Source organism: Phocoena sinus, chromosome 10, assembly GCF_008692025.1.
Source record: "Phocoena sinus isolate mPhoSin1 chromosome 10, mPhoSin1.pri, whole genome shotgun sequence".
In the NCBI taxonomy this organism is placed as follows: Eukaryota; Metazoa; Chordata; class Mammalia; order Artiodactyla; family Phocoenidae; genus Phocoena; species Phocoena sinus.
The window spans coordinates 97330977-97357138 of NC_045772.1; the positions used below are offsets into that span (position 1 = coordinate 97330977).

At 50.0% G+C, this 26162-nt stretch overlaps 1 protein-coding gene across 1 annotated transcript in view; it reads left to right on the forward strand.

Annotated features, from left to right (window-relative positions):
- The window catches only part of ANO2 (anoctamin 2), a 320612-nt gene that overhangs the window by 41945 nt on the left and 252505 nt on the right, over nt 1-26162 (forward strand). Inside the window, exon 4 of the mRNA XM_032646986.1 lies at nt 14741-14839. Coding sequence (XP_032502877.1) covers nt 14741-14839 — 99 coding nt within the window. The remainder of the gene's footprint in view (nt 1-14740; nt 14840-26162) is intronic.

The following is a 26162-nucleotide window of genomic DNA, read 5'->3' on the forward strand; positions in this document are numbered from 1 at the left end:
CGGCTGCCAGGACGAGGAGAATTGAAAACACATTTTCCCCTTGTCTTACTTACCTGGACCTGGTTAGAGCTGGCTGCCATCCCGGGACTAGCTTGTGGACTGCTTCTCTGATTCTCGTGGTGGCAGAATGGACAAAAAGAGCTTAGAAGACGCTGCATCTCCAGATTTCTCTGGCCTCAGAGACAGTCATGAGGCTCCCTGAGCACGTCCTGTGTGGGAGACCTGTGAAGGATTCTGAGTGGGGTTATGCTGGCCTTTCCAGCCAGCCAGGGGCTCCTTGTGTGCTGGGACTTTAGGAGACCTGGATTCTTCCACTGCCCTCTGGTAGGTTTCTGCCATTCCTCCGTTGGTTCCATCGGTCCTGGTGGACTGTGTAGACTGCTCCACTCCAGGTGCTAACGCTTGCACAAGACAGGGGCCAGTCTTTAAGACGTCATCCTTCTACTTGATCTTTTAAAAAACATAGATATCCCTGGGGGGGTCTGCTTTGGCTTACTAGTCATTTACAACCCATGTGGATGACTTTTTCAGATTATATTCTTGAGAGCAAGTTTTGCTTTGGGGCCGTGGAAAGGACACTAAGTGGTGCCGCCCCCTTTCTCTCTGGCCCTGGGTTAAGACTGGGGCCACAGCCAGCCCGTATGGTATCTTCATGCCAGTTGGAAAAAAGGCTGTCTTCCTCAAGATGCTTTCCTTCCATTTCTGGAAAATTGTCTTAATATGATGGTTTTATTTGATCAAAACTTTACTGCCATCACCAGAAAGCTGACCTAGTAAATAATGTGACTCTAAGATATCTTCTTTATGGTTGGTGCCCCCTTACTGTAGCATCTTTGTGCAGTGCGTGACCTGCACAACTGCACGTGGCCACCTTGGTTAGGATGAGCACTTGGTTAGGATAGTTACCCTTCTTGCTGGCTGGTACCTGCTGCATTTCTCATCCAGCAGAGTGGTGCCTCCCCCTGAGTAGGGCCTTCGATCCTTTCAAGTTTTAGAATACGAGGACAGGGATGGGAGGCTTGGGGAAAGGAGACAAGAAGAGACACGGTTCTATCTAGATGGTGTAAGTCTCTGTGACTCCCGGGTTTTCCCAGGAGGGTGGGAGCTTCACAGCCTGTCAAATTACATTTGCAGTAGACGGACGGAAAGGCCAGTGCTTGAATCTAAAATGCTAAGAGAATTCCTGCCCTTTGTGAAGTCAAAGGATCTCTCAGTGGGACTGGACTTTCCGAGCTCAGCCCTATCATTTTATAGGTAAGAATAAGCCGAGCTCAGTGAGGCACAGGTGTGACACCCAAGGCACAGATGGGAAGTGGGGAGCTGGCACAGGGCCTGGGTCTCTGTGTCTCATCAACTTGCCGCTTGTCTGTCCCCACCCCCCTCTTGGGGGCTGAGTGATGCTTGGATAGTGTGGGTCCGAGGAGTGGGAAAGGCCGTGGGCTCTCTCTCCAGGGACCTCTCAGAATCGTGAGTGTCCTGTGGGCTTGGGTTCTAAGGAATCTGCTTTGCGTAGAAGGCACTCAAAAAACACCTTCGTCCCTGGCCTCTCCCAGGGAGATTTTCCAGCACTTTTGACATTTACTTCCCCTCCTGTTGTTCCTGATGCCAAAGGAGACTGAGCTTCAAAGCAAGTGTTCGGTGTTGGCTTCCTTCATCCCTTAAAACACACACGTTTGATGAGAATCCTTGGGTTTAGAGGGGCTCCTGCCCTTCTCCATGGGGGCTTGACTTGGCAGTGGTCCCAGCAGCAGTGAGGTTTCTCTGCAGGGCCAGCGTTATACCTTCTTCTCCCAATCGCTGTTGATCCTGGTTGTTGGTTAGGAGGTCTTCATGTGAAAGGAGGCGGGCACCCCAGGGAGACCACTGGAGCCTTGGAGAAGCCACTCCCCGCATTGTGGTGACATCAGAAGAGTCGCTGTCACACGAGGCGGTGGGGCACGTGCCTCATCGTGTGGCACATGCCACACGCGTCCTTTGTCCTCTGGCTCCAGGACCCTGAACAGCGTCTGGTTTGTGTTCTGGCCCGCAAAGGGTTAAACAGACAACGTGCATTGACTCGGGGGGCACCATGCGCTAAGCATCACGCCAGCGTCAGGGGCGTAGAGATGAAGACGGAGACGCCTCAGGTGTGATCTTGAACCACGAGGGCTTGCAGACAGAAATCCTCCTCTTTCTTGTGTTGCTGGAGATAACGCAGACCCTCCTTTCTGTTGAAAGCCTTGCCCGGGCTTAACGCTGATGCCGGGAGGAACCTGGTAAGCTGCAGATCCGGGGCGTTTTCCCCCGGGGGGCTGAGAGTCTGGGGAGTCAGATGTGGAAAAAGGATGCCCACCAATCAAACATGGGGCCACTTGTCACAGATGAGTGACAGGTGAGCAGTCCGGGAGGGCTTCTTGGAGGAGGTGTGACTGGAGGCTCACCTTGGAGAGTGCTGCTCAGCCCTGCCGCCTGGGCCCCGGGCCTGAGCCAGCCACTGCTGCACGTGCCCCATCTGGTCTCACCTGCAGGCTTTGAGCTCGGCTTGCTGCCGCTCCCCTCTTGCTCTCGACGCTTGCCACCTGCCTTTCACCTACCCCGAGCCCTCAGCGCCTCAGGCTTTTCCCAACTTCCCTCTCCTCCCCGCAGCCCGGGTCGCTGTTTCTGATTATTCCCCCCAGTTAGAGTTACTTGCATTCTTCTGCATCTACTCTCATTTTGTTATTTCCTGTCCCATATTTTCTAAACTCCCCAGGTCCCTTCTCGTTTATTTCCCCATCCTCTCTGGTGCTGTTCGCAGCACCGCCCGGTTTGTTATCATCTGCAGATTTAATTAGCGTGGTTGATGACCCTTTTCTTCCAGACCCGGGGGCCGTGGGGAGGGGCGGGCAGCCTCCAGCAGGGCCGGCCCCGCGAGGTGTGTGTGCAGAGACTTGCGGTCGAAAAGCCTGTTTTGGCCACGTAGAGGTTACATGTTCCAAACTGGGCTCTTGGCTCAGAGAGGGAAAAAAGTGCCCCGGGAGCCAGGTTTTTCTGGGAAAGAAGGGAGGATCCTGGAAACTGGATTGCACAAACCCCCTCGATTCAAATTCCTCTGGCCAGAGGACTCCACTTGCAGAATCCAGTTATTATCGGCTGGAGCACCTGCTTATCCCGAGCCGGGCACCGGGCGAGGTGCCTTTCTCATCTTTTTGCTAATCTTCACAAGCACGCTGTGGGCCCCCTGTTGCTTCTGGGTTATTATTTTTCTCTTTTACGTAAAAGGAAACTGAGTCTCAGAGAGGCCGCTTCACATACCCATGATCGCACAGCGGGTAAATGGCAGAGCGGGGAGTTGAAGCTGAGCCTCTCTGAGCTCTTCCTTTAATGCCCTCTGCTTCTCAGGGACCCCATCTGCTTTACCCCCTGGCCTCCAAACCACTCTAGGCTGATGGGCTATTTTCATGGTACCCTTGGCAGATAGGCTAAATTCTGGATCTTTTTGGGAGCCCACAAAACAATCAGCTTCTCTCTTCTTTTTTTTTCATCACCGTCGATGGGTCTTTTCCTGAGTGTCCCTGATCAGTGCATCTGTATCGAGCCAAGATCTAGGTTTTAGTTAATCGAATAGCCTTTACTCATAAGCCGACTTCTCTAAGCTCTACCTTAATATCTTTCAAGGCTGAGTCTGGTGGGGAGGGGGGCGGGGACAGGTGTGATAGTCGCTAACTCCGGCTTTTAGGTCAGGTCTGATGTTCTGTAGGTAGCACAGTGGTTTCAGCGTCCTCTCTCTGAGCTACAGAGCAGTGATTCTTGATGGAGCATTTTCCTCAGGGAGGATAATTTTTCCTTGGGTGGGACTTCTCAGTACCGTGAAGCATGTTTGGCATCCTTCCCTCCGTCCACTAAAGGGTAGTGATGCTACCTGGTCATTGGGGCAAAAAAGCTCCCACCCATTTCCTAAGGGGATGGTACAACTCCTGTGGTTTGCATAGCAGAGACACAGAGAACATCTCAGGGCCAAGTGGGGGTGGGCAGGTGGAGCTCTGGCCTCCAAAGGTCAACACGGGTAGCCCCATGCAATATTTGGTCGGAAGAAAGGGTTCTTTGGCCGATGAAAGCTTGTAACCAGGTTGCAGAAGATTTTCCAGCTTCTTTGTACTTGTTCAAAGTCTGCCTCCCTGTATGAGACCTCAGTTACGAAGGGTTAATGACCCCGAGAAGGAGTCGTCCGAGCCGTGCCTTCAAGAAACGTGCTTCCTCTGACCTGGAGGAGGTCACAGCAGCGCTGAGAGGCTTCTCCTTTGTTCTGCTGACCATGGCCTAGACCAACCCCAGAGCAGATGGACAGTCACTGCCTGTCTGCTGCACTTCTTGATCTTGCTAGAAGGTGGGAAGCGTTCCCTACTCCATTGAGAAGGTGAAGGAGGAGGGCGTTCTCTCAGGTTTCCCTGATGGGGGGGACTTTCATTATCCTTTATCCTGGCAAAGGTATAATGAATCCAGGGGAGTGCACAGGGCTGACCCATCAAGGTCACTATTGTGAGCTTCACGGGCAACAGCGGCATCGTGGGTGGTGTGTCCAGCATGGGCTGCATCTCGGCCCATCTGCGCTCCACTTCTGCAGCCTCGTCCCACTCCTCTTGGTGCCACCCACAGCCTTTTGCACATGGAAATCCCATCATGGTGTTCGAAGTACCACTCAGGTTCCCTCTCCTCCAGGAAATCCTTTCTGGCTCCTCCAGCCTGGAGTCAGCTCTTCCACGGGTTTCTTCTGTCATTGAGAACTCCTGGTTGCATCGGCAGAAAACCCAACTCAACTGGCTTAAGCAGCAAAGGAAATTTACAAGCTCGTGTAATCAGAAAGCCCATACGTAGGTCTGGTGAGGACTAATCTAGCAGCTCAAATGAGGTTCCCAAGGACCCCCTGTTTCTCCATCTTTCTGCTCAGCCTTTTGCAGGGTCCACTCCATCCTCTACTTACTCAGTGGTCCCTTGGCTGACCCAGGGCTTCCGTCGACTGCCACTCTTCTCCCCAGAGTTCTGGCAGAAAGAGAAAGCTGCTCTGTCCCGAAACCCTAGCCAACATTTCCTCACATCTTATAGGTTCCGATTGCATTACAGACATATTCCAGAACTAGTTGTCGTGGCCAGGGGGATGGGTATGCCGATGGGCTCAAGCTAATTGGTCTGATTCCTGGAGTTGATGGCGGGGTCAGTTCCACCGAAAACATATGGCTGAGATCCGGGAAGAGTATTTCTCTGGGCGTAAAATCTAGCAATTATTGATGAGTGAAAGGGGAAACGGCCAGCAAATGAGCATTGACTAGTCGTCCTGTCCATTTGGACATTAATCACCCCGGTCATGATGTTATTCGTCTGTCTTGTGCGTTAGATATCATTTATCTGGTTTTTAAGGAGACTGGGAGCCGCAGGATGGCTTGTATTTCTTCTGCGTGCCCTTAACTCTTAGCGTACTGCTGGTCACACGGTTGTTACCCAATAAATACTTGTTGAATTGAAATACGATGGGGTGATTGAATAGTAGGAAACAGTGGAGATATTCCTTAGGGGAGAGGTGAGTCACTGCTCAGACAAGGCAAGGGCACATCTTTTGGAGGGAAGGCGAGGGGAGTTAATGACTGAGAGCATGAAGGTTTTATGGAAGTGTCTTGAGGAGGGAAGACGAGTATCTGAATCAAAACATCGCACGAGTTTTGAGTTAGGAGGAATACGAGAGAGATGGGTACTTTGAAAGGTAACGTGATGGGCTTTTAAACTCCTGGAAATGCTTTTCTCTGAGTGGGACATTTATTACACGGGCCGAAGGAATGCAGGTCCGGAAGGAGATACTGGGCATTCCTGCCCAAAGGTTTTGCTGGCTGTTGAATTTAGTGGTGCTCACTGGTGATCCGTAGGGAGACTCTGCGATTTATTGTCTAATCTGGGACATTTCTGGTAATACTAAAATGCTGCACTGGATAGAACGATGAGGCAGAAGACATGACCTGGGACCGTCCCAGCCCAGCCAGGACCTATGAGTCATCTTTGGTCCAGGTCTCTATCAGCGGCCCAGCTAGGCGACCCTCTGCCCCTGCCCTGCAGCTGCCTTTCACCTCTCTGGGCTTGGACATGCTTGCAGTGTCCCGGTGGGGTGAGAGGTTGCTGAGAGCTGCTATCTGCAGCATCTGACTCCACTTGGGAGATGTCGACTGTCCAAAATAGTTCTCCTGTGACGACTAGGAAAGGCCGGCATTTTCCTCTGGTCTTTCCTCCAGTTTATCTGTGACCTTTCCCCCTCTGTTTGGGGCTGGGCCTCTGTGCCTGGGGCCTGGTCTTGGGAGAGGCACCGTTCCTTCTGCCAACATCTTCAGGGCTTATGGATTTTTATCCTCTTCTGTGGTAGAAGTTGGGTCTCTGGCTCCTGGCTTCCGTTCCGCCTGTTACTTCCCACATTCTGAATTCCCAAGGGAAACATTCTCCTTTAACTTCACTTGGGAGCGTTCGGGGAAGCCAGGGACTATTGCCACGGTGGGCTGAGCCCTGACGTCTCTCAAGTGGGATCCAAGGAGCGTGGTCGCATCCCTGTGGAGGTCGAGGGCATGTGCCCTGTGGCCCAAGGGGCAGCAGGACGCTCTGCACGTTGAGTCCCGGGGCAGAGATTTGGCACTGGCTGCCCTTGACCTTTGCTCTTAAAAAAACCCTTTCATACACAACTTAGAATTTGCAAAACACTTCCCTGTGTATCATCTCATTTGATTCTGTTACCATAGAATCAGTATTAGCTTTTGAATACCTATTTATTAATTAAAAGCTAACAGTATATAATATATTTTAAATAAATAACATGTTTATGTAACATAAATAAACACATTTTATGTTATAAATGACATTTTATATGTTATAAGTAACACATTTTAACGAAAAGTAATATTTTTCAAAAGAAAAAAAATGGTGAGAAATGTGGCACTGTTTTACATTTTTGCAAGTCTTTATTCCCTAGCCTTATTGAGGTACGTTTGATGTATAATAAACTGTACCTATTTAAAATGATCTGATCTGTTGAGCTTGGGCATATGTACAAACCCATGAAGCCATCACCATAATCAAGACAATGAGTGTATCTACCACCCCTGAAAGGTTCCACGGGTCCCTCATACAGTCCATCCTTCTCTCCTCCAGGTGGTATTACTATTAATCATTTCAATTATTTTAACATTGCCTATGAGTTTCAAGAGCTTTGGTGACTCGCCAAAAATGGTATGGCTGGGAAGTGACAGAGCTGGGGCCCGGGACCCAGTCAGTCTTCGAACCCTAATACCCATGGCCTTCCCATGACCAGTCTGTCCCATGACAATGGTGAAGATTTCCCCCGTTTTCTTCTGTGGGTTTTGGAAGTGGAAAGAAGCCCAGGGAACACTTGATCCCACTCTGTTGCTGACTCCCCATGAGGTCCCCGTCCTTCCAGAGTGCTGGGCTGCCCTGGGGGCCCCTGTGGGTCAGGGATTAGGCGGGGAGCTGGCTGTCTCAGCCCTTGGTGTATCGGAGGGTCTGACTCCTTAACTTTTGCTGGGTTCCCTCCTCCCCAGTTTTTCACCTGGGCTTGAGAAGAGGTTGCCTGGGTGCCAACCGTGGGGAGTACAGCAATGTGTGATGCACAGTTTAAAGCCCGTGCTACCAGGTCCAGAGGTCATCTCGTCTGGGCGCCTGTCCATGTTGGTAGCACAGGAGGCCATCCCCCACTTCCAGGAACTTTTGGTGACAGCTGTTTCCTTTGACAAAATTATGACAAGAGTGGGTGGCTGAGTTTCCATCGCCTTAGGACCCTGGCTGGGTTGTCGCCAGTCTTTGCTTGGGAAGGAGAAGCCTCTTCTATAAGGGCAGTCTTGCTACTGGTATTTCTTTGGGGGCGGGGGTGGTCCCTGGGGCAGGGTTCGGTGGGCCTTCGGTCCTGCCCTCCGTCTTTGCTGATCACTTAGCCATCCTCCCCTTGGCCTGGGGAGGAGAGGGTTGGAGAGGAGGGTCATCTGGGGCCTCCCGGGAAAGCAGGCTTTCACCTTTTCCTCCTCCAGTTCTTCCCTGCACTTAGTTCCAAGCCACTGTGTCTCTGGGTGGCCCAGGCAGACCCTGCTCCCGGACCATGGGTTGGAGGTTCCTGAAGGAAGTTAAGACTTTGGTCTTAACGATGGCACAGGTAGACCAGGGTGTTCCTCCATGGGGCCGTTGTGAGGACCTTCTCATTTTCTGCTCTGATTTCCTGCTCTCAGGGCTACACCCCACACTCCTCCTTAGTCTGCCCCGGCCACAGTCTCAGTACCGCCTGGTGTAAGTCCTCCAGCTGCGTGGACGTCAACCTCAGTGATCCGAGAACGTGGGAGCCCCTGCGGTTTCGTCTCACCCTCCCCATGGGACCGCATGCCCTTGTTCCTTGCGGGTCCGAGGTGACCCGGGTTGGTGATATCTGGGAGGCGTCTGCCCGCCTTGGTCCCTCTCCATCGTCTCCCTGCCCCCGCGCCGCCCCTGGCAGCCCGCTCTGGGCCGCGGTGTGCTGCAGCGAGTGTTCTCACGGCAGGCTGGGCCCAGAGCGCACGCAGGCGTCCAGGGTCAGCATCGGGCTGGCTTGGCCGGGCTGCGGGGAAGGAGGCTTGTGGAGTATCGGGTTCCAGCGTTTGGCGGGGACTGCCTCCCATTCACTCTCGTCTCTCCGGAGGGGGGACGTGGTCTGGTGAAGCCACGTGCGATCTTTGGAAGACAATGAGACGTGAACCATACGGAAAATCTCACCAGGAGTGCGTGGCCTCCGGTCCCTGACAAGGGCTTTGAGCAGTGGCTGCAGCTCTAGGGAGAGGTGTCTGGGAGCGTGGCTCCCCCCACACCCAGTCCTCTGTCCCCCATCTACTTAATCTCCCGTGTGTGGGGCATAGAACTGCCCTGGACGGGTTGGGAGCCCCCAGAGACATGTGACGCTATCCCTCACAGGCACCATGGCATGGACCTTGATGTCAGGAGACCTGGATTCCATTCCTGGCTCTGCTCCTAACTAGCTGTGTGTCCATAACCCAGCCACTCAGCCTCCTGAGCTCCGAGGTCTTCATCTGCTACTTGAGAAAGATGTGAAGCGTCACTGGAGGGCTCTTCAACTCCAGCATCCTTTGGCCAAGTCAGTTCCTCTTCAGAAATGCACCGTGGTCGTCAGCTCACCCTGCTTTGAGCCGTCAGCATGGGGGTGTTGAATGGTACGTGGAAGTCTGATGCCTGGAAGGTAAAGAGACCCACGACTTCTACATTTGAAGTGTCCTTTATTCTTCCGGGCATCCCCGATTCTCCTCCTTAAGGCTGCAACACCCTTACGAGCCTATAAGGCAGAGAGGTTCCAGGTACGTCCAGCTCCAGTTCAGTTCAGGCTGTTTTGTGAACACCAGGATGAGCTCTTGCTGATGCAGTAGACCTCTAGGGATGGGAGCAGTGCCCTGAAGATGCGGTGAGGACCCCAGGGCTACTGAGAAGAACAGAGACGACCTCCCGCGAGGTTTTTATATAAGGTTCCCGGTCAGGTGGAAACTTGAACAACTTTAGTTGTGGGCATGAGACGAAGATTCAGGAATGACACTTAAGGGTAGCCACTTTTTAGAAATTGGTCACAGGATCTGAACAGAACCAATGAAATCTGTGTGTGTGTATGGAAGTTGTAAGACGTAGTTACTGAGCATTTACTGTGTGCCAGGTGCACGGTGGCTGCTGAGGACAAAGCAGTCAGCAGGACAGACGCAGTCTTTGTCTGCATGGAGCTTAGGTCTGGCCAGGAAGCCAGGCATTAGACACCTGCTTGCAGTGAGTGCAGGAGTGGTCAGTGCTAGGAAGGAGGGGGATGGGAGCTGCGCAGGTAAGAGGGGGACCACGTGAAACTCGGGGCTCAGGGAAGCCTGCCCCGAGCAGGTTCTGAACTGAGAAGCTGGCTGGACCAGTTGGAAACCAGTGAGAAGGGCTGTGTGTCTGGAGTCCAGGGAGGAGGGCGGGAGGGGCTGGTGCCTTAGAGAACATGCGTGTGATCAGGTGTGCTGTTGGGTCAACTTGAGCGAGGAAGGGAGGAAGGGAGAGACTGGCGGATGAGTTAGGGCATGGGCTCAAGGTGGGGACCTGGGTCCGCCTCTTGTGAACTCAGGTTTCTGTTGGTTTACTTAGTGGTGAAGGAAACCAGCTGACACACCTTGAAAGACGCTGAAAGAGCTGAGAGTCAGGTGATGGTTGAGGACCATCATCTCCTCTGACCAGAGCACTGACAGCCTCCTCTTGGGTGCTTCCTCCTGATACCCAGGAACCGGAGAAACAGAATTTGTAGGGTTTTATGAACATGGAATCATGGGGAAAAGAGGTATGTAGTTTTGTGAGATGTTTCAGTGGAGCTGGAGGGACGTTCCTGCCCCCTCGTGTGTTTCACGTTTGGTAGCCCTGGGGTAGTGCATCCCCAAGGTGGAAGGGTTTGTGCTTTCTTAGAGAAACCTTCGTGCACTGGTTCTCCTTTCTCTGACGACCAGAAACAAATTATACGTTTCAGCTCATTTTACATGAACTTAAATTTTAGTTGCTTGATGAGATTTGGGAGCCCCTCCACTCACTCCGATTACTTAGTTATGAAACCTCTTTTAGGGATGGATTATATGCTCTCATGCCTAATCTCTTATACTTCGTGTTAAATTTTGTGTTGGTTTCGGAAAACAATGCTTTCTGACCGTGTCCTCAAATTCTAGAGATGAATAATACTTGGAACCCATGGTTTCCTTTAGGTCCATGGGACATTTTGAAAATCCTATAGATAAAAAAAACTTCAAGGCAGTAAACAAACCAAGATTTTAATCTAACAGGAACGGTTTTCCCCAAGTCTATTCTATCAGTTGCAGGAGTTCTGTGAAGACCTACTCTGTGTCCAGCCTGTGCCAGGTGCTTGAGGGACACAAACGAAGTGATAGGTACTGTCCCTGTAGTCAAGAAGCCGCCATTTTAGTTGAGTAGAGCGAATCCCCATCATTGCAGCGGCCGACATCTACTGATGAAGAAACCGAGGCTCCCTTCGTTAAGTGACTTGCCCGATGTCCTACAGCTGTAAAATCCAGGATTCAGATCCTAATAGATTCGAATCCAAATCCCAAGCTCATTCTGTTCCCCTCCTATGCCTAAAGGAATCCAAATCCAAGGTAGGATGGAAGTTAGCTGGGCCTGGAGAACAGGGCATTTTTTTTTCTTTTTTAGTTCAATTTATGTTAACTTCCAATTTTTCGATTTCTGGGTTAGTAAAAAGAGCTTCTGCATGTGGTGACGGTTCTGCTGAGGGATTTTCAAGTATTTGTTTGTTTGTTTCCGGGAGACATACATCTCGGTGTTCTTCTTATGAGAAGGTAACAATGTCGCACAGCATGAAAGAAACATGGTGACTAGATGTTAGCGCCAGCACAACCGCATTGCAGCTTTTATTTTCCTTTGAAACAAGTTCCGTTTGTGCAGAATGGCGAAGCAGCATGCTTTGCTGGAGGGAACGAATGCCCCGACATTGGGGAACAATTTTACATCAGTTTAATACACGGTTGGGCTGCAGTCGATAGCGCCTCTAAAATCACTGGGGCTAAACAAGGTGGAGTTTTACCTTTCACATAAAAATCCCAGAGACAGCCCAGGGTGGCGGAGGCACTCCATAGAGTCAGGACCCGACGTCTGTCTTGGTACTTTTCTGGCCTTGACTCTGACCTCGAGGTCTAAGACACTTGTAATCGTGTGTCAGGCTGCAGATCCAGGGGTAGGGAAGAGGATGAAGGGGCGGAAGTAGGCCCCCGCACTTGCATCTTTGCAGGGGCCTACCAGGAGCTGCGTCACCCCTCCACCTGTACCACATAGGCCAGGAATGAGTGTTACGGTTACACCTAACTTCAGGTGGGATGCAGTCTTCATTCCGGAAGGCCATATGCTTAGTTACAAAATAAAAGGAGAGTGGCTCTCAGGGGACAGCTAGCAGTCTGCCACCAAGGCCACGGGTGGACCCTGGCCCTCCCACCCCCTTTTTCAAGCACGTGCAGCCACTTCGTGGACATTTACACGCTTGAGGCACCACTTCCAGATGAAGTTAACAAAAAAGGGGTTCATCACAATTTAGAAACAAAGATGAAACCAAATATTTAAAAATCAGTAATAGTCACGATTTCATCTTAGTGAGAGGGATGGTACTGTCTCCCATCTTTCACTGAAAACATCATTTCTGGGGCCATGATGGAGAGCTGGGACTTCAGGTCAGCTTCACAGATGGTTTCTTTTCTTCCTCTTTCTTTTCGCTAAATTAGAAAAGCTAAAATTACCGTTAGAAGTAGCAGCAAGTGATTGATGACTCTGTCTAGTGGTCCTGGTATTGCGGCCGTAGGTGGACAGAGGGATTGGGGTGAAATCCCAATCTCAGTGAAAGCCGCTTCCAGGGTTTTGTCGGAACTAGGTCCACTTGGGAGCTTGAAGGCTCAGTGTTTCATCTTAGGACTGCCTCTTAGATTCCTCCCATCCTTTGATTCAATTTTAGTCTAAAAGGCACGTCTTTAAGTTCTGTTGCAGCCCTCGGATGTGGTTTTTAACTATGCACAGTAAGTGTCCTGTCTGTCTTTGGGATGAGAGGAGAAAACCACCAGGTAGAGCATAGACTGCCTGGATTCGAATACTTTTCAAAATCGTACTACTTGTGTAACTTTGGACAAATTATTTGAATTTTCCCTGCCTCGATTTCCTGAACAATAAAGTGGAGAGTGATACACCTGTGACTATAGTACGAGCCAAAACACACAGCCTCCCTGCCCTGTCCGGGCGCACGATTCATACTCAGTGCAGATGTGCCACAGTGATGGGTATTGTTTTCAGGTATTTGTCAACTCTAGACCATCCGAGACTTTCAGACCACCGTTCAGCCTTCCTGCGAAATGCTGGTTTCTTCCTCATTCTTCTCCCCAAAAGTCAGCTTTCATCCCCGAAGTGGGGGGAGCTTCTGGACGTCTGAATTATTGAAGACATGGTAGAGTGCCTTCAGAATCAGAGAGACAGTCTTCACTTGCATTACGAGCCCCATAAAATGTCTTTTTATCTTATTCATCGTCTCAAAAACCCGCGTGAGCCCCGTTGTATACAGTGCACTTTGGTGGGGAAAGCAGTCTTCTCCCTGCTACCTGGTTCTCTGCCTGGCACACGGGGGGATGTGCTCAGATGCCTCCACTGGCATCTTCAATGCTAAACTGGGACCGAGGGCGCGTCGACGGAGACCAGCTGGTCTTTGCCGATGACTTGGCAGAGGAGTGTCACTGCTTTTCTGTGAGCGGCGGCACTCTTGCTGCGTGCAGGGTTGGGGCCTCCTCAGTCCTGGCTTCCATACAGCCTGCTTCACGAGATGCACAGGAAGCCAGCAAACCCGCCTTTCCCCTGTAGCGTGGTCTGCGGGGGGGGGCGAATGCAACAAGAAACTGAGAGCGCGTCTCTCTGAAGGGCACGCTCACTAGGACCCGGCGCCCACTCCGCCCTCAGCAGCTGTATCCTAATTGTCAGTGGCACTCGGGCCTGCGTCACAGGGGTTTCTGTGACTCCCAGCATTCGTCGGATGAGGGATTTTGCCGTTGGCTTGTTCTGCTTCCTTTGTGAACACAGCGTTTGTAACTCATTTTGCAGGTAGTTTTAGAAGCTTCACGCCAAGAATGGGGCTCTTGCCCATTTTTCCTGCTTGTTTTGGTCTTTTTTTCATTTAGTGACAAAATGAATTAAAGTGTTTTTGTTTTTTTTTTTCCTTTGTGTGCTTGTTCTGAAAAAAAATTGAGGTTTTCTTTGAAGGTGAGAAGAAACTGATGGCTTCGTGTTGTCATCTGACCAGTTTTTATAGCATATCCTGTGCCCCGGGCCAGATGAGTTGCTGAGTCAATGCAACCTAATTTTCAGATATTCATCGCTGTGTTTCCTTTCCTTACTTTCCATTTTTGGGTGAAATCAGTGCGCTCACAGAATGACTTGTCCTGGGACCTAGATTCATAGCTGTATTCACACGGAGCCCTGCCCAAGATTTATGTTTATGATATTATACTGAGTTGTGCCATTTACATGATGAGTTATGTCATTACTTTTAGGCTCAGATGATCCACTTTTGTGATTTGAGCTGTGACACAGCGAAATAGTAGAACAAAAATACAAACTTAACCATGAAAATACCTGTGTGGAGACAGGTTCCAGACTGTTCGCTGAATCCAGCAGAGGTAAACTGACTAACTGCTGTAGTTACAGTACAGTATAAAATAGGTGATGAGAATATACCATTCAGCACAGGGAATTATCCTCATTATCCTGTAATAACTGATACTGGAATATAATCTACGTAAGTACCGAATCGCTATGCTGTGTACCTGAAGCTAACACAATATTATAAATCAGCTATACTTCAATAAAAAAAAAAGCGTTAATGGGATTTCTGTGAAAATTATAATTGCTTGCATTGCAAATCTCTGAACACAATCGTTTTAACTCCCCTTTTCCTCTGAAGTCACCAAAGCTCCAGGGAGCACACTTCGGGAACCTTTCCCTACTCTGGATGAGAGCATTTCTAGACCAGAAGTGGTGAATGGGGTATGGGTGGGAGGGGGCTGGCCCCGGGTGAGGTATAAAGAGAACAGAACCCAGAAACTGAAGAAATAACAGGTCTGGGCTTCTTGTTTGGGAGAGTTGGGGAATCAGGAATTTAAGCTGTGTCTCCTAAGTGTTTCTCTTTCTCCTTCCTCGTCCCTTACAGAGTAAAAGCCAGGGCTCCGTCTTTGTCCGGATCCACGCCCCATGGCAAGTGCTGGCCCGAGAGGCGGAATTCTTGAAGATCAAAGTTCCCACCAAGAAAGTATGAGCATGTTTCTTCCGGGTCTGGGGCCTCCCGAGGGCTGGCTGGATGCGTGAATAGCTTCGGGAACAGGGCCAGGTGGGGCCTGGGTTCTGCGGAGTTGGAGTCACACTTGTCTCCCTGGGGACGCTAAGTTTGGGACAGCGGAGGAGACGAGGAAGAGATGGGAGGGGAGGGGCTGGGCTTGGGAGATCGTGTCATGTCAGAGCACCGCCAGGACGTGCTCCACGAGAAGCTCACGTTGCCCTGGTCCAGCTTCTTGATTTCTCTGTTATAGCCTCCTTCTCCCTCCCTCCCAGCATGGCCAGGCATTTCTTTAGAGCGAGCGTAGCAATGAGCGCAGACTAGCGAGCCTTGCCGACTGGGCAGGCAGCTTGCGGGGGGGAATAGCGCCAGGCTTGCCATGAAGACGCCTCTTCTGGTTGTGACTCTGTCACTAAGTTTGGTGTGACCGTGGCTTTCTGTGAAATGGAAGGTTATTTCTCACTCCGGTTGATCAGAGTCACCTGGGGAAAGTGTCCACAGTGTTCACGCCTGGACCCCACCTGGGGCTTTGATTTAGTTGGCTGGTATGGAATGAGGCTTTAGCATCAGTATTGTGAAAATAAAACCCCCGGGAGGTTTTGATGCCCATCTGGGTTGAGAGCCACACATTCAGATGATTTTTGAGGTCCTTTTCAGCCATTGGAGTCTATGTATAACTTAAAAATTCCCCAAGGAATTCCTGGGTGACAGTTCCCTTGCATAAGAAAATCCAGCAAATACCTCCAAAGATAAGAGAAATTTGTCCACAGATTCACTCTTCTTTTTTCTTACTAGGTATTTTAGGGTAAAGGGTGGTTATTGACTTTGATTATTTGAGGCGTCTCTGGAAAGGGCCCAGGTGATACTCTAGTTTAACCATAAATGATCTATAGTTGATCTGCCTCTGTCTCTGACACACACACACACACACACACACACACACACACACACACACACACATCCATCAATAGTTTTACTTCCCAAGTGGTGACCTAGCTTTGCAGAGATCACGACTTCATCATTCTTACTGCCGTTACCATAAATGTTCACCATCCCCGTCATTAACAGAACTACATATTTGCTGCTTTCTACACAACCACTATTACCACCCGCCTTCTCTCATCACCATCTCCACTATCAGTAGCACGGTTAGAGAGAACAAAACCTTTGGATTAGCATCACTGGCTATGTGTACACCATCTTCGCTACAGCAGATCTGTTCTCGTCAAAAATCACTCATCGGATATCGTCATGTGTGATGCTGTATCACGCACCCCTTATTCAAAAAGGATGAATTCTGTGGGTTCTGCTCTTATAGATCTGTTAAGGTGGATAACACACCCGTGGCAGGAGGACAAATGACTGTTGAACAATGAACAAGCATAAGCATGAATATTAGCTACAAACACCTTGCCGGTAAAAGGTGCATGTTTGGGGGCCGCACGCCTGAGTGTCTTGGTTTCACGAGGACCACGCTGTGACCTTCTCCCCTTCAGTCGCACTGCTCAGTTCTCTGTCTCCTGGTTTTTGACCCCTCAGTCCCAGCGCCGCTCTCCTCAGGTGCAGGCACCGTCTTGGCTCTGGACCTCCACCCCTCCTCTGCTGACGGTTGTCCCCATTTGATGGCCACATGACTCAAGTCAGCTGTGGATGGAGGCGTCCTGCTTCCCTCTGGGGGTGCCCTCACTTAACCAGCCTTCCCCTTTCTTTCTCCTGTCTTCCTTCTGCCTTCTATATATATATATATATTTTTTTTTTCTTCTCCTTTCTCTGGCTTACATGAATATCTAACGTTCTCTTAATCTCTTCGGTTTGTAACTTGCTTCCTATGTTTTTATCTGTGCTGGCTGATCCTTGGAAAGAAGGTGAGCAAACTTTAATGCCTCTGCTATTGCTTCTCTCCCCAGGACAGTCCTTTTTGCGGGAAATACAGAGACTTAGAGGAAGTGTGCACCCTTCTCCTCTCCGCTCTTTGTCCCTTCTTCTCCTTCGCTGCTCTTCCATCCTTCCTCGCCCTCATGCTCGTCCGTCCCTTCTTCCCTCTCCCTTCCACCCTCTCTGCTGATGTCCTGAAGCCGTCTTCTAGCCTCCCTCTCTGTTCTTGAACGTCTGACCGCACCTCTCTCTCTGTCCACCTCCTCCTCCACCTTATTCACAGTCTCAGTCCCCAAGTAGTGCTGGTCGCTCTGGGTCTCTGCTTGTCCTTCCATGAGCTCATGCCTGCGGGAGCATATAGTTTTCCTTATGTGACACATCTGCCCTCAGAGCTCGTGTGCCCCCATACACTAAGCCTATTGGAACTTACCATCCATCGTTTAGGAAGTACCAGCACTTGGATTTGCAGTTGAGGTGACTAGAACAAGGACGTGTCATGACGCAGCCATCTCTGAGTCGCCTTCCTTCTTTTTCTTTTTTGCATTTCTTTTTTATCATTTAAATATATCTGACATATTACCTTGTGTAAATTTTAGGTGTACAGCATATTAATTTGATACACTCATAGATTGTGATATGATTGCCACTGTAGCCATAACTAGCCTCTCTGTCATGTTACCTAATTATCCTTTTTAGTGGCTGGAATCACTAAATTCCGGACTCTTAGCAACTTTGATGGTTATGATACACTATTGCTGTGTGTGCTCACCCAGCTGTGCATGAGGTCTCTCGGGCTCATTTACTACCTGCTGCAAGTTTGTGCCCTTAAACAGCATCTGTCCTGTCCCTCCACCCCCATTGCCTGGCAACCACCATTTTCTCCTTGTTTTAACAAGGTTGGCTTTTTACCAACAAGTGTAAGTGACGTCATACATTACTTTTCTTGCCTTGACTCACTCACCTGGCGTAACGTGCTCCAGGTCCAGCCATGGTGCTGCAGACGTCAGGGTTTCCTTCTTTCTCGGGGCTGAATGATATTCCATTATATGCATGTGTGTGTGTGTACTTATATATATAATATGATCTTCTTTATGCATTCACCTGTTGTTGGACCCTTCGGTTGTTTCTTCCCCTCCTTCCCTTTTATTTTGGAGGCATAGGGTGGTAGACACTGCATCAGTCGAGTCCTCGGAAGACTGGGCTTCTAGCCTTGGTTCTGCACTCACTTGCTGTGTGATTTGGGGACGTCACCTCGTCTTCCGGAGCCTCAGTTTCCTCATCTGTGATGTGGGCATAGTAACAGCTGCCCTGTTTTTCTTAGAAGGTTGTTGTAAGAATCCAGTTCTTGACTAGTGCTATGGAAACACAGGAGTTTATTACCGTGTCTGTGTTCTCAAACATTTATGTGTGTATTCTCAATTCCTAGTTCCCCAGTCGCCTTCCCTCCTGACGGAATAGGCAGCCAACACTGATGGAGCTCCCAGAGGAAGGGAGTCTGTGGAGAGACCCTGAAGGGCTCAGAAACCATCAGAGCCCCCAGAGTCTACAGCCAAGGGCACAACAGGAAGAAGGCACACACCCAGACATCCCAGCACGGGTTAAATACCGTGTCAAGTAGCAGCCCGTTAGCACAGCCCAGCACAGATTCTGTCTGGGAAAATGCTGGTCCGGGGAGCAAAGCCAGGTGGTGGCGCTGATGCGCACCAGATGTAACGGAAGGAACTTTTCCCCGTAGTGTCTACAGGCCCCGGACTCCACACAGGTGGACCGTTCTGGCATCGCTGCTCAGCCGCAGGGCCCCAGATCTCCTTTGTACTCACAGACCACAGCGGCTTGTGACTGACCTCCCCGGGGGTGTTGTAACCACGAGAGGAGGATATAACTTGGTATCCCGGGTGGGATGCCGATTCCAGGGGCGCGTTAGACCCAGTTCCTGGGGTGAGAAAGGAGCATGGTGGTGAGGACGAGATGGGGCAGCCTGCAGGGCTAGCGCTGAGTCCAGTGGCGTTTTCCCCTCTTTTGAATGGGCTTGGGAAGTGGCTCCAATGGAAGTAAACCACATTTGCAGACAGCCACGTCCTGGTGGCAGGGGTGGGCGGGGAGAAGACTGAGGCATGGGGTGGGGTCGGTCAGCATCCTCCAGGCTGGTGGAAGCCGATGGAGGTTTGGATCGTAACTCAGCAGGGTCCGGAGAGACTGGGAAGATGGGGAGGAAATCACAACATCAAGATCTCCAACCTGGACGAATCCACAGTAATGCGTCCAGGGACACGGAGTCCTGAGCACAGATATTAACCGTGGGCGTTGGGCGGGGGGGGCGGGGAGTCTTGGAAGGAAGCCTTTGTTTTCCAAAAACAACAACAGAAGAGCCAGTATTTTGTGAGGGACACTCGGCATCCCTGCACAGGAAGGGGGCAGGAAGGCCTGGCCTTTGGCCCTGAGCAACCTGGGACGGTTTGAAATGGATGCTTTCTCACCTCTGTTCTTTACCAAGGTGGTCAATATCTGTGTTGATTTATCACTGACTTTTTTATATATACGAACGAGCACCCCGCCTCCGGGAGAATTGATGGGGACGAGGTAACAGAGTCCGTTCTGGTCATATTAACGAAAGCGTGTTCATCCAGCCAGAGTCCACTAATTTCGGAAGAAGGGACATGCCTGGGATGGGTGGAAATCACTTTCGTCCAGTCTGTCAAAGTTTTCGTAGCTTTGTTGTTAGAATGATTTATATTACCGGGGTCACGTTTGCTGTTCCCAGGAGCCTGTAAGGACTTTAGCTTACGAGTTCTTCGCGTGCATGTAGATGCTGTTCACCTCCAGCCAGTGGTACCTTTGTAGGAACGCAGGCTCAGAGCTCCCCTCATCTCCCAAACAGGAGTAATGAGTGCCGTGGAGGGGCTGCCGTGAGGAGAAGTGACCATGCATTCGGAGGCCTGTCGCAGAGGCGTAGCCTGTCTTACTGCTGTTTTCGGTATCGTCATTTCGCGTGTGATGTGTGTAAGGCCTACAGCTGGGCCCGGGTCGGGACTGCTCCTCCCTGCTACTTCCTCTTCCCAGCAGCATCTGCAGTGTTGGTCCAGTTCCTGAAATCTGCCCAGGCAGCCAGCAGCCCCCAGACGGGGACTCGCCATAGAGGCAGGAATAGGTGGCCTCTGGACTGCGTGCTGGAGGACTCCTGTTTCATAGAGCGTGGATCCTTGGGGCATCGGTAAACATAATGGCTCCATGTGCGAGGTCTGCAGCGCGGTCACGGGGAAAGCCAACAGGAAGACTGCTCAGGCCCCACGGCACAGAGGCGAGAGCTCGAAGGCGCCCGTTTCAAAGGGTAGAGACAGCCAGTGGGACAAGTGGAGACCTTGCTCTCCCTCCACGAATCTGGGTTATGTGAGTCACATCTCAGACTATTTCCCCAAAAAGGACTTGAGATGGATTACGACCAAAAGCATAAATACAAATGGATCATTTTGAAAGGGAACAAATAAAAAAGAATCATTAATTTGGGGGGAAGTGGGAAGTGCAGGGGAAATAATGATCATAGAAATAAGAAAATGAGGGTGATGGATGCAAGTGAGACAAATACATTCTGAGCTTCCTGGTAGCCAAGGCAGAAATGACTACGGTTTACGTAATCTGCAGAAATAAGCATCTGTTTGGTAAAAGGAGGCGAGCTTTTTCCTGTTGCTGAAGCATAATTTTATGTAAAGGACATGAACAATATAAGGGACATATTTTCAGTAAATATGAGTTTTATATAAGGTGCTGGAATGTTCTTCCTATGGCCATTTCTTAAACCGATTCTGGGCAAAAACTGAGGATGTCGTGTTTAACTGTAGTTCAGGAAAGGTTGTACTACCAAGTTAGGTAGGTAGATTTCTGCCACGCTAACTCAATTCAGGGATAAAGCTTAGAGCAGAGATGCCATTCAGACTTTAATTCTCTCCGTGGAATCCATGTTTTGAAATATTTTTTTAACCTACTAAACTGCATTTATTAAGGAATAATTCATCTTCTCACGTCCATGAACTGAAAATGTACAGAACTGCCGTTAGGCATTTTCTGGTGAGTGTGAGGAAATCATTGTTACCACGTTGGACTAATATAATTCCAGTTAAAAAGCAGAGAAACGTGACATTTTAGAGTGGCCCCTTAGGAGGAAAACATTAATTCCATTAAGCTTTGTAAATTATTGGACGTTATTCTCAGTAACCTATTACTGGCTTTCTAGACATTCTGATCTGGTAACCATGACTCTTGCAAAAGTTGCACGGGAAGACCCTCCCCCAGATTCTGGTGCCCACCCAGCTTCAGGGGCCCGTCAGCCAGGCCAGGACTCGAGCACCTCTGCCTTCTCAGTTATCCAGAGGTGAGGCTTGGATTAGTAAGGTTTCTCTAGAGAAACGGAGCTAACAGGATATGTGTATGTACATATATCTTACATATATATATATTTATTATGAGGAATTGGCCCAGGAGAATATGCAGGCTGGGAGGTCCCATGGTCTGCTGCTGGCAAAGGTGGAGCCCCAGGAGAGATGACGATGTAAGTTCCAGTCCAAATGCCAGTAGGCTCGCACCCAAGAAGAGCCAGTGTTTCGGTTTGAATCTGAAGGCAGGGAAAGGCTGATGTCCAGGTCAGCAGGCAGAAGGAGTCCCCTCTTACTTGCAGGAAGGTCAGGCTTTTTATTCTGTTCCTGTCTTCAACTGATTGGATGAGGCCCACCCACATTGCAGAGGGCCGTCTTTTTCATTCAGTCTACCCATTCAGATGGTAATCTCATCGGAAAACACCCTCAAAGACACACCCAAAAGAACGTTCAACCCAATGTCTAGGCGTCCCTGTGGCCCAGTCAAGCTGACACGTGAAATTAGCCATTGCAAGGCTTGTACTTTTTAAAATTTAAGTTAATATTTTTTTGGCTGTGTTGGGTCTTCATTGCTGCACGCGGGCTTTCTCTAGTTGCAGTGAGCGGGGGCTACTCTTCTTTCCGGTGCACGGGCTTCTTATTGCATTGTGGTGGCTTCTCTAGTTACAGAGCACGGGCTCTAGGCGCGCGGGCTTCAGTAGTTGTGGCACGAGGGCTCAGTAGTTGTGGCTCACAGGCTCTAGAGCAGAGGCTCAGTCGTTGTGGCACACGGGCTTAGTTGCTCTGCAGCATATGGGATCTTCTTGGACCAGGGCTTGAACCTGTGCCCCCTGCATTGGCAGGGGGATTCTTAACCACTGTGCCACCAGGGAAGCCCAAGGCTTGTACTTTTAAGGTCTGTAATCCTCTTTGTAGTGGGTTGAGTAGTGGTGTCCAAAAAAGACATGTCACAGTCCTAAGCCTGGAATTTGTGAATTTGATCTTATTTGGAAAAAGGGTCTTTGCAGATATAATTAGTTAAGGATCTCAAGAAGAGATCATTCTGGACTTAGCGGGGGGACTCAATTCCAGTGACAGGTGTCGTTATAAGAGAGATTTGAGACACACAAACACCGGGGGGAGAAGGTCATGTGAAGACAGAGGCAGAGACTGGAGCGATGTGGCCCTGAGCCGAGGAATGCCTGGAGCCATCAAAGGCGGGGAGAGGCAAGGAGGCCTTTTCCCTTAGAGCCTTTGGAGGGAGCACAGCCCTGCCGAAATCTTGATTTCAAACTTGTGGCTTTCACGACTGTGAGGAAGTAGAATTCTGTTGTTTGAAGCCACCCCGTTTGTGGCGGTTTGTTATGGCAGCCGTAGGGAACGATTACGGCATTCCTCCGGGCAGGAGAACAATAAGTAGACAGGCCTGGACCTGGTTCTCTGACAGGCTTGTTGGCTTGCTCTGCATCCCAAGAATCCACTTTGCATCTTCTAAGATTGCTTGAAATAGGCTTGCTCACTTCTTGGTGCTGGGTTTTGAGGGTGTTTAGAGGAGTCTTTGTACAAGCGTCCTTCTGCATCTCCTTGGATGTCTCACATTCCGTCCTGCTTTGATGAGATTGGAGAGTCTAGGCGAGGCTCAATTTAGCACGGATTGTGGAAGGACACTCACTGTGGCTAAGAAGAGCTGCTTATTCAGTTCAGCAACTGTTTTTCCATTTATAGTTCTGTTTCTAAGGATCATTGTTGGTTTAAGTGAAAACTTCTGCCTTGGTAAGAGGTATCTGTAAATAAGGATGTTAGCATGTTTTAAAGCTTGAAACATTTCATAATTCTTACCTTTGACTTTGAGGAGAAAGGTTCATAAAACCACTCTCGATGAGCAATCAGTGATCAATCAGAACAAAATATCTGAAAATGAAAAATCTTGTAACCATAGATATAAGTTGATAAATAATTAAATGAATTGAGTAAATAGATAATTAAATGAAATGAATTAAATATAGCTAATGCTTCCTATGTGCTGTGTGCTTTGGTAAGAACCTTACGTGCATTATTTGTTTTTATCCTCACAACAGCAGTATGAAGTAGGTACTAGCTTTAGCCTCATTTTATAGATGAGGAAACTGAGGCTCAGACAGTTTAATAAACTTATCTGAGGTCACACAGCTTCAAGGAGGTAGATCGAGGACTCAAACTCATTTTGTCTGACTCCAAAGCTATGCTCCTACCCTCTCACTTTAGTGAAGAATCTATACCTGGGCTGGAGGTGGCATGGTCTCCAAGTGTATTACTGTAGAATGATAGCCTTTTGTTTAAAAAAATTTCCATGGTCTAACAAACTGTAGAAACACAAATATTAAAATTTATTTGACCAATTAAAAGTTCTAAAAACCCTGCAGTAAAGGAAATGGTTCAGCTTTGTTCAGCCCTTTTCCTGCTGAATGCCTGTTAATATCTTGGGAAACCAGTGGTCTGTAGAATGTACTCTGCAATAATCCTAGGCTGGAGTGAACCAGAGCTGTAGCTGTTCACACTGGTGAGTTGTGGGTGGGACCTCCCCTTGCTGTCACTGCCTGTCCCCAAGCATTTGTTTTTAATAGCAGTGGAGCCGAGAGGGTTGGGTTTATATTTGATATCTTTATGGGCTTTTTGGTGCCTGCTCTTTGATTGCCATTTAGATAGGCTGGAAAGAGCGCAGAACACTGTGACTTATCCTTTTTTGTTTTCTGTAATGCTTCTTATCTTCAGAATTCAGAAAAAAATTAATCAGTGCCACCTCCATGCCGTTGTTTCCCTGCGGAACCTGAGATGGCTCCTGGCCAACTTGCGGACATGCACTCAGGCCTGGCAAGATGGCAGGCCCCGGGCTGTTAGCAGACAGGCCTGACTCAGGGCTCACAGACAGTGATGCCAAAAATAGGAAAACGTGTAATGGGAAATGAACTTGAATTTTTTTTTTTTTTTTTTTTTTTGCGGTACGCGGGCCTCTCACTGCTGTGGCCTCTCCTGTTGCGGAGCACAGGCTCTGGATGCGCAGGCTAAGCGGCCATGGCTCACGGGCCCAGCCTCTCCGCGGCACGTGGGGTCCTCCCGGACCGGGGCACGAACCCGCGTCCCCTGCATCGGCAGGCAGACCCTCAACCACTGCGCCACCAGGCAAGCCCTGAACTTGAATTTTTAAAATTAACTTGTTTTTAGGCTCATGGTTGAAAAAAAATTGAAAGAGAAGTGGTGCTTTTCCTTTTGAAAGCCTCAAGTCATGTCCAACTGAACTGGGGCAGCTCCTGCCAGATGGGCTGGCTGGGACCTGGACCCTGGGCCCTGTGCAGGTGGCGCTGAGAGCAGAGGGCAGTGGATAGAATTTGTCATCCAATGTTGGGCCCTTCTGAGGGTGAGAGAGCTACTAATAATCCCGCCAGGACAGCAGTGGTAAGCCAGCGCTGTGCTGAGTAACTGGGCTCTTCAATAGGAGATGTGGAAGTGGGTGGCCTGGCTTGGCCATAGCTGCCTCTGTGGGTGGATGGGAGGGGCCTGCGGGAGGAGAGGGGGAGACAGGAGGAGGAGGCAGTCAGCTTCTGGTACCTGGAGCTCACAGCAGAATTCTTCTTACCCAGGAAGAACTGGCCTCAGTGATGTGCTGGTGCATAACGGCTCTTGAGATCTGACACATTTTCAGCAACTTTGCAGGCTGGTCTTTGCACTATTGATGATTGAAATTGGCCACGGTGGGCGTATTTACACCACGGAAATCAGTGAAGGTTCCAAATCAGCCACTCGACCCTCCACACCCAGGTGGTTGGTAAGCATTTACCAGCTTACAATGGATCAGAGCCCCAAGAATGGGGACAGGGTGCACAGTCAGAGTGCCACCATGGACTAGAGCTGTCCTGTGTGGGGACAGGCCGGAACCCGAGGGTGTCGTGTGATCCCTGCCATGGATATTCAAGGGCTACTGGTCGGAGAGGGGCCGCGAATGACGGTGTCTCCGCAGGGCCTCTAAATGGATGCCGTGTCTGTCACCTCTGACACAGAAAGGAACTTCCCAGCACTGCCCACTTCGGCGCTCCGCCCCAGGCACACCGATCCTCCAAGATACCAAGCCTGTTTCCCTCTCAGCGCCTTTTGCTTGCTCCTCCCTCTGCCTGGGGACCTCCAGATAGCGCAGGACGCGTTCTCCCACCGCAACGGGGTCTCTGCCTGGACAGACATCCCCGACCGCCCTGTGTGAAGCGGACCTCCGTCTCTCTCCATCCTCCTCCTCTTGTTTTTTTCTTTCTAACACTCAGCGCTGCTGGATACTGAGTAGCATATTTGTGTCTTTGTTTGATTGTCCCTGTCGGCACTACGCTGGAAGCTCCAGGAGGGCAGGGCGGTTTCACCCTGTCGGCAGCACCTAGAACGGGGCCTGGCACAGAGCAAGCACTGAATCAGTATTTGTTAATGAATGAACAAATGGATCACACGCACCAGGCCTGATTCATTGGTGGTGGCTTACTGGAGAGTGATGCCTCAGGGCTGTCTGTAAGGTCGGGGGAGATAGCGCCATGGTACACGTACCATAGTGGCCATCCCTGATCTGGGTCCTTAATAGCCCCTTCAGTTACCAAAAGCATTTAGGAAGAATCTAATTGTACCCGGAATGGCTGTGTATAAGGGGTCCTAGCCCTTTGAAAGGTCACATTTTTCATCCACCCATCCATCCATCCATCCACCCAGTGAATAGTTATTGAGTATCACTATGTCTGAGATACTCTGCAGGTGATGCAGTGGTGACTACAACTGGTCCTGGCCCCATGTGGCTTCTGCGTGGGGAGGATTCAGAAGTCGAGTAGCTGTTGATGAGCTTGGAGGCACCAACAGAAGAAAAAGAGCAGGACAGACAAAGAGCCAACCAGAGGAGACCAGTTTCGATGGGAGCCAGGGTGCAAGAAGGGGCCATCTGAACTGAGACCAGAGGGCTGGCTAGGAGTTTACCAGGTTGGGGGGCAGGTGAGAACCTTCCTGGGCGAGGGAAGGGCATGTCCTCCAGCCCCGAGGTAAGAAAACCCCGGCCTGTGCGGGGAACCGGGAGGAGG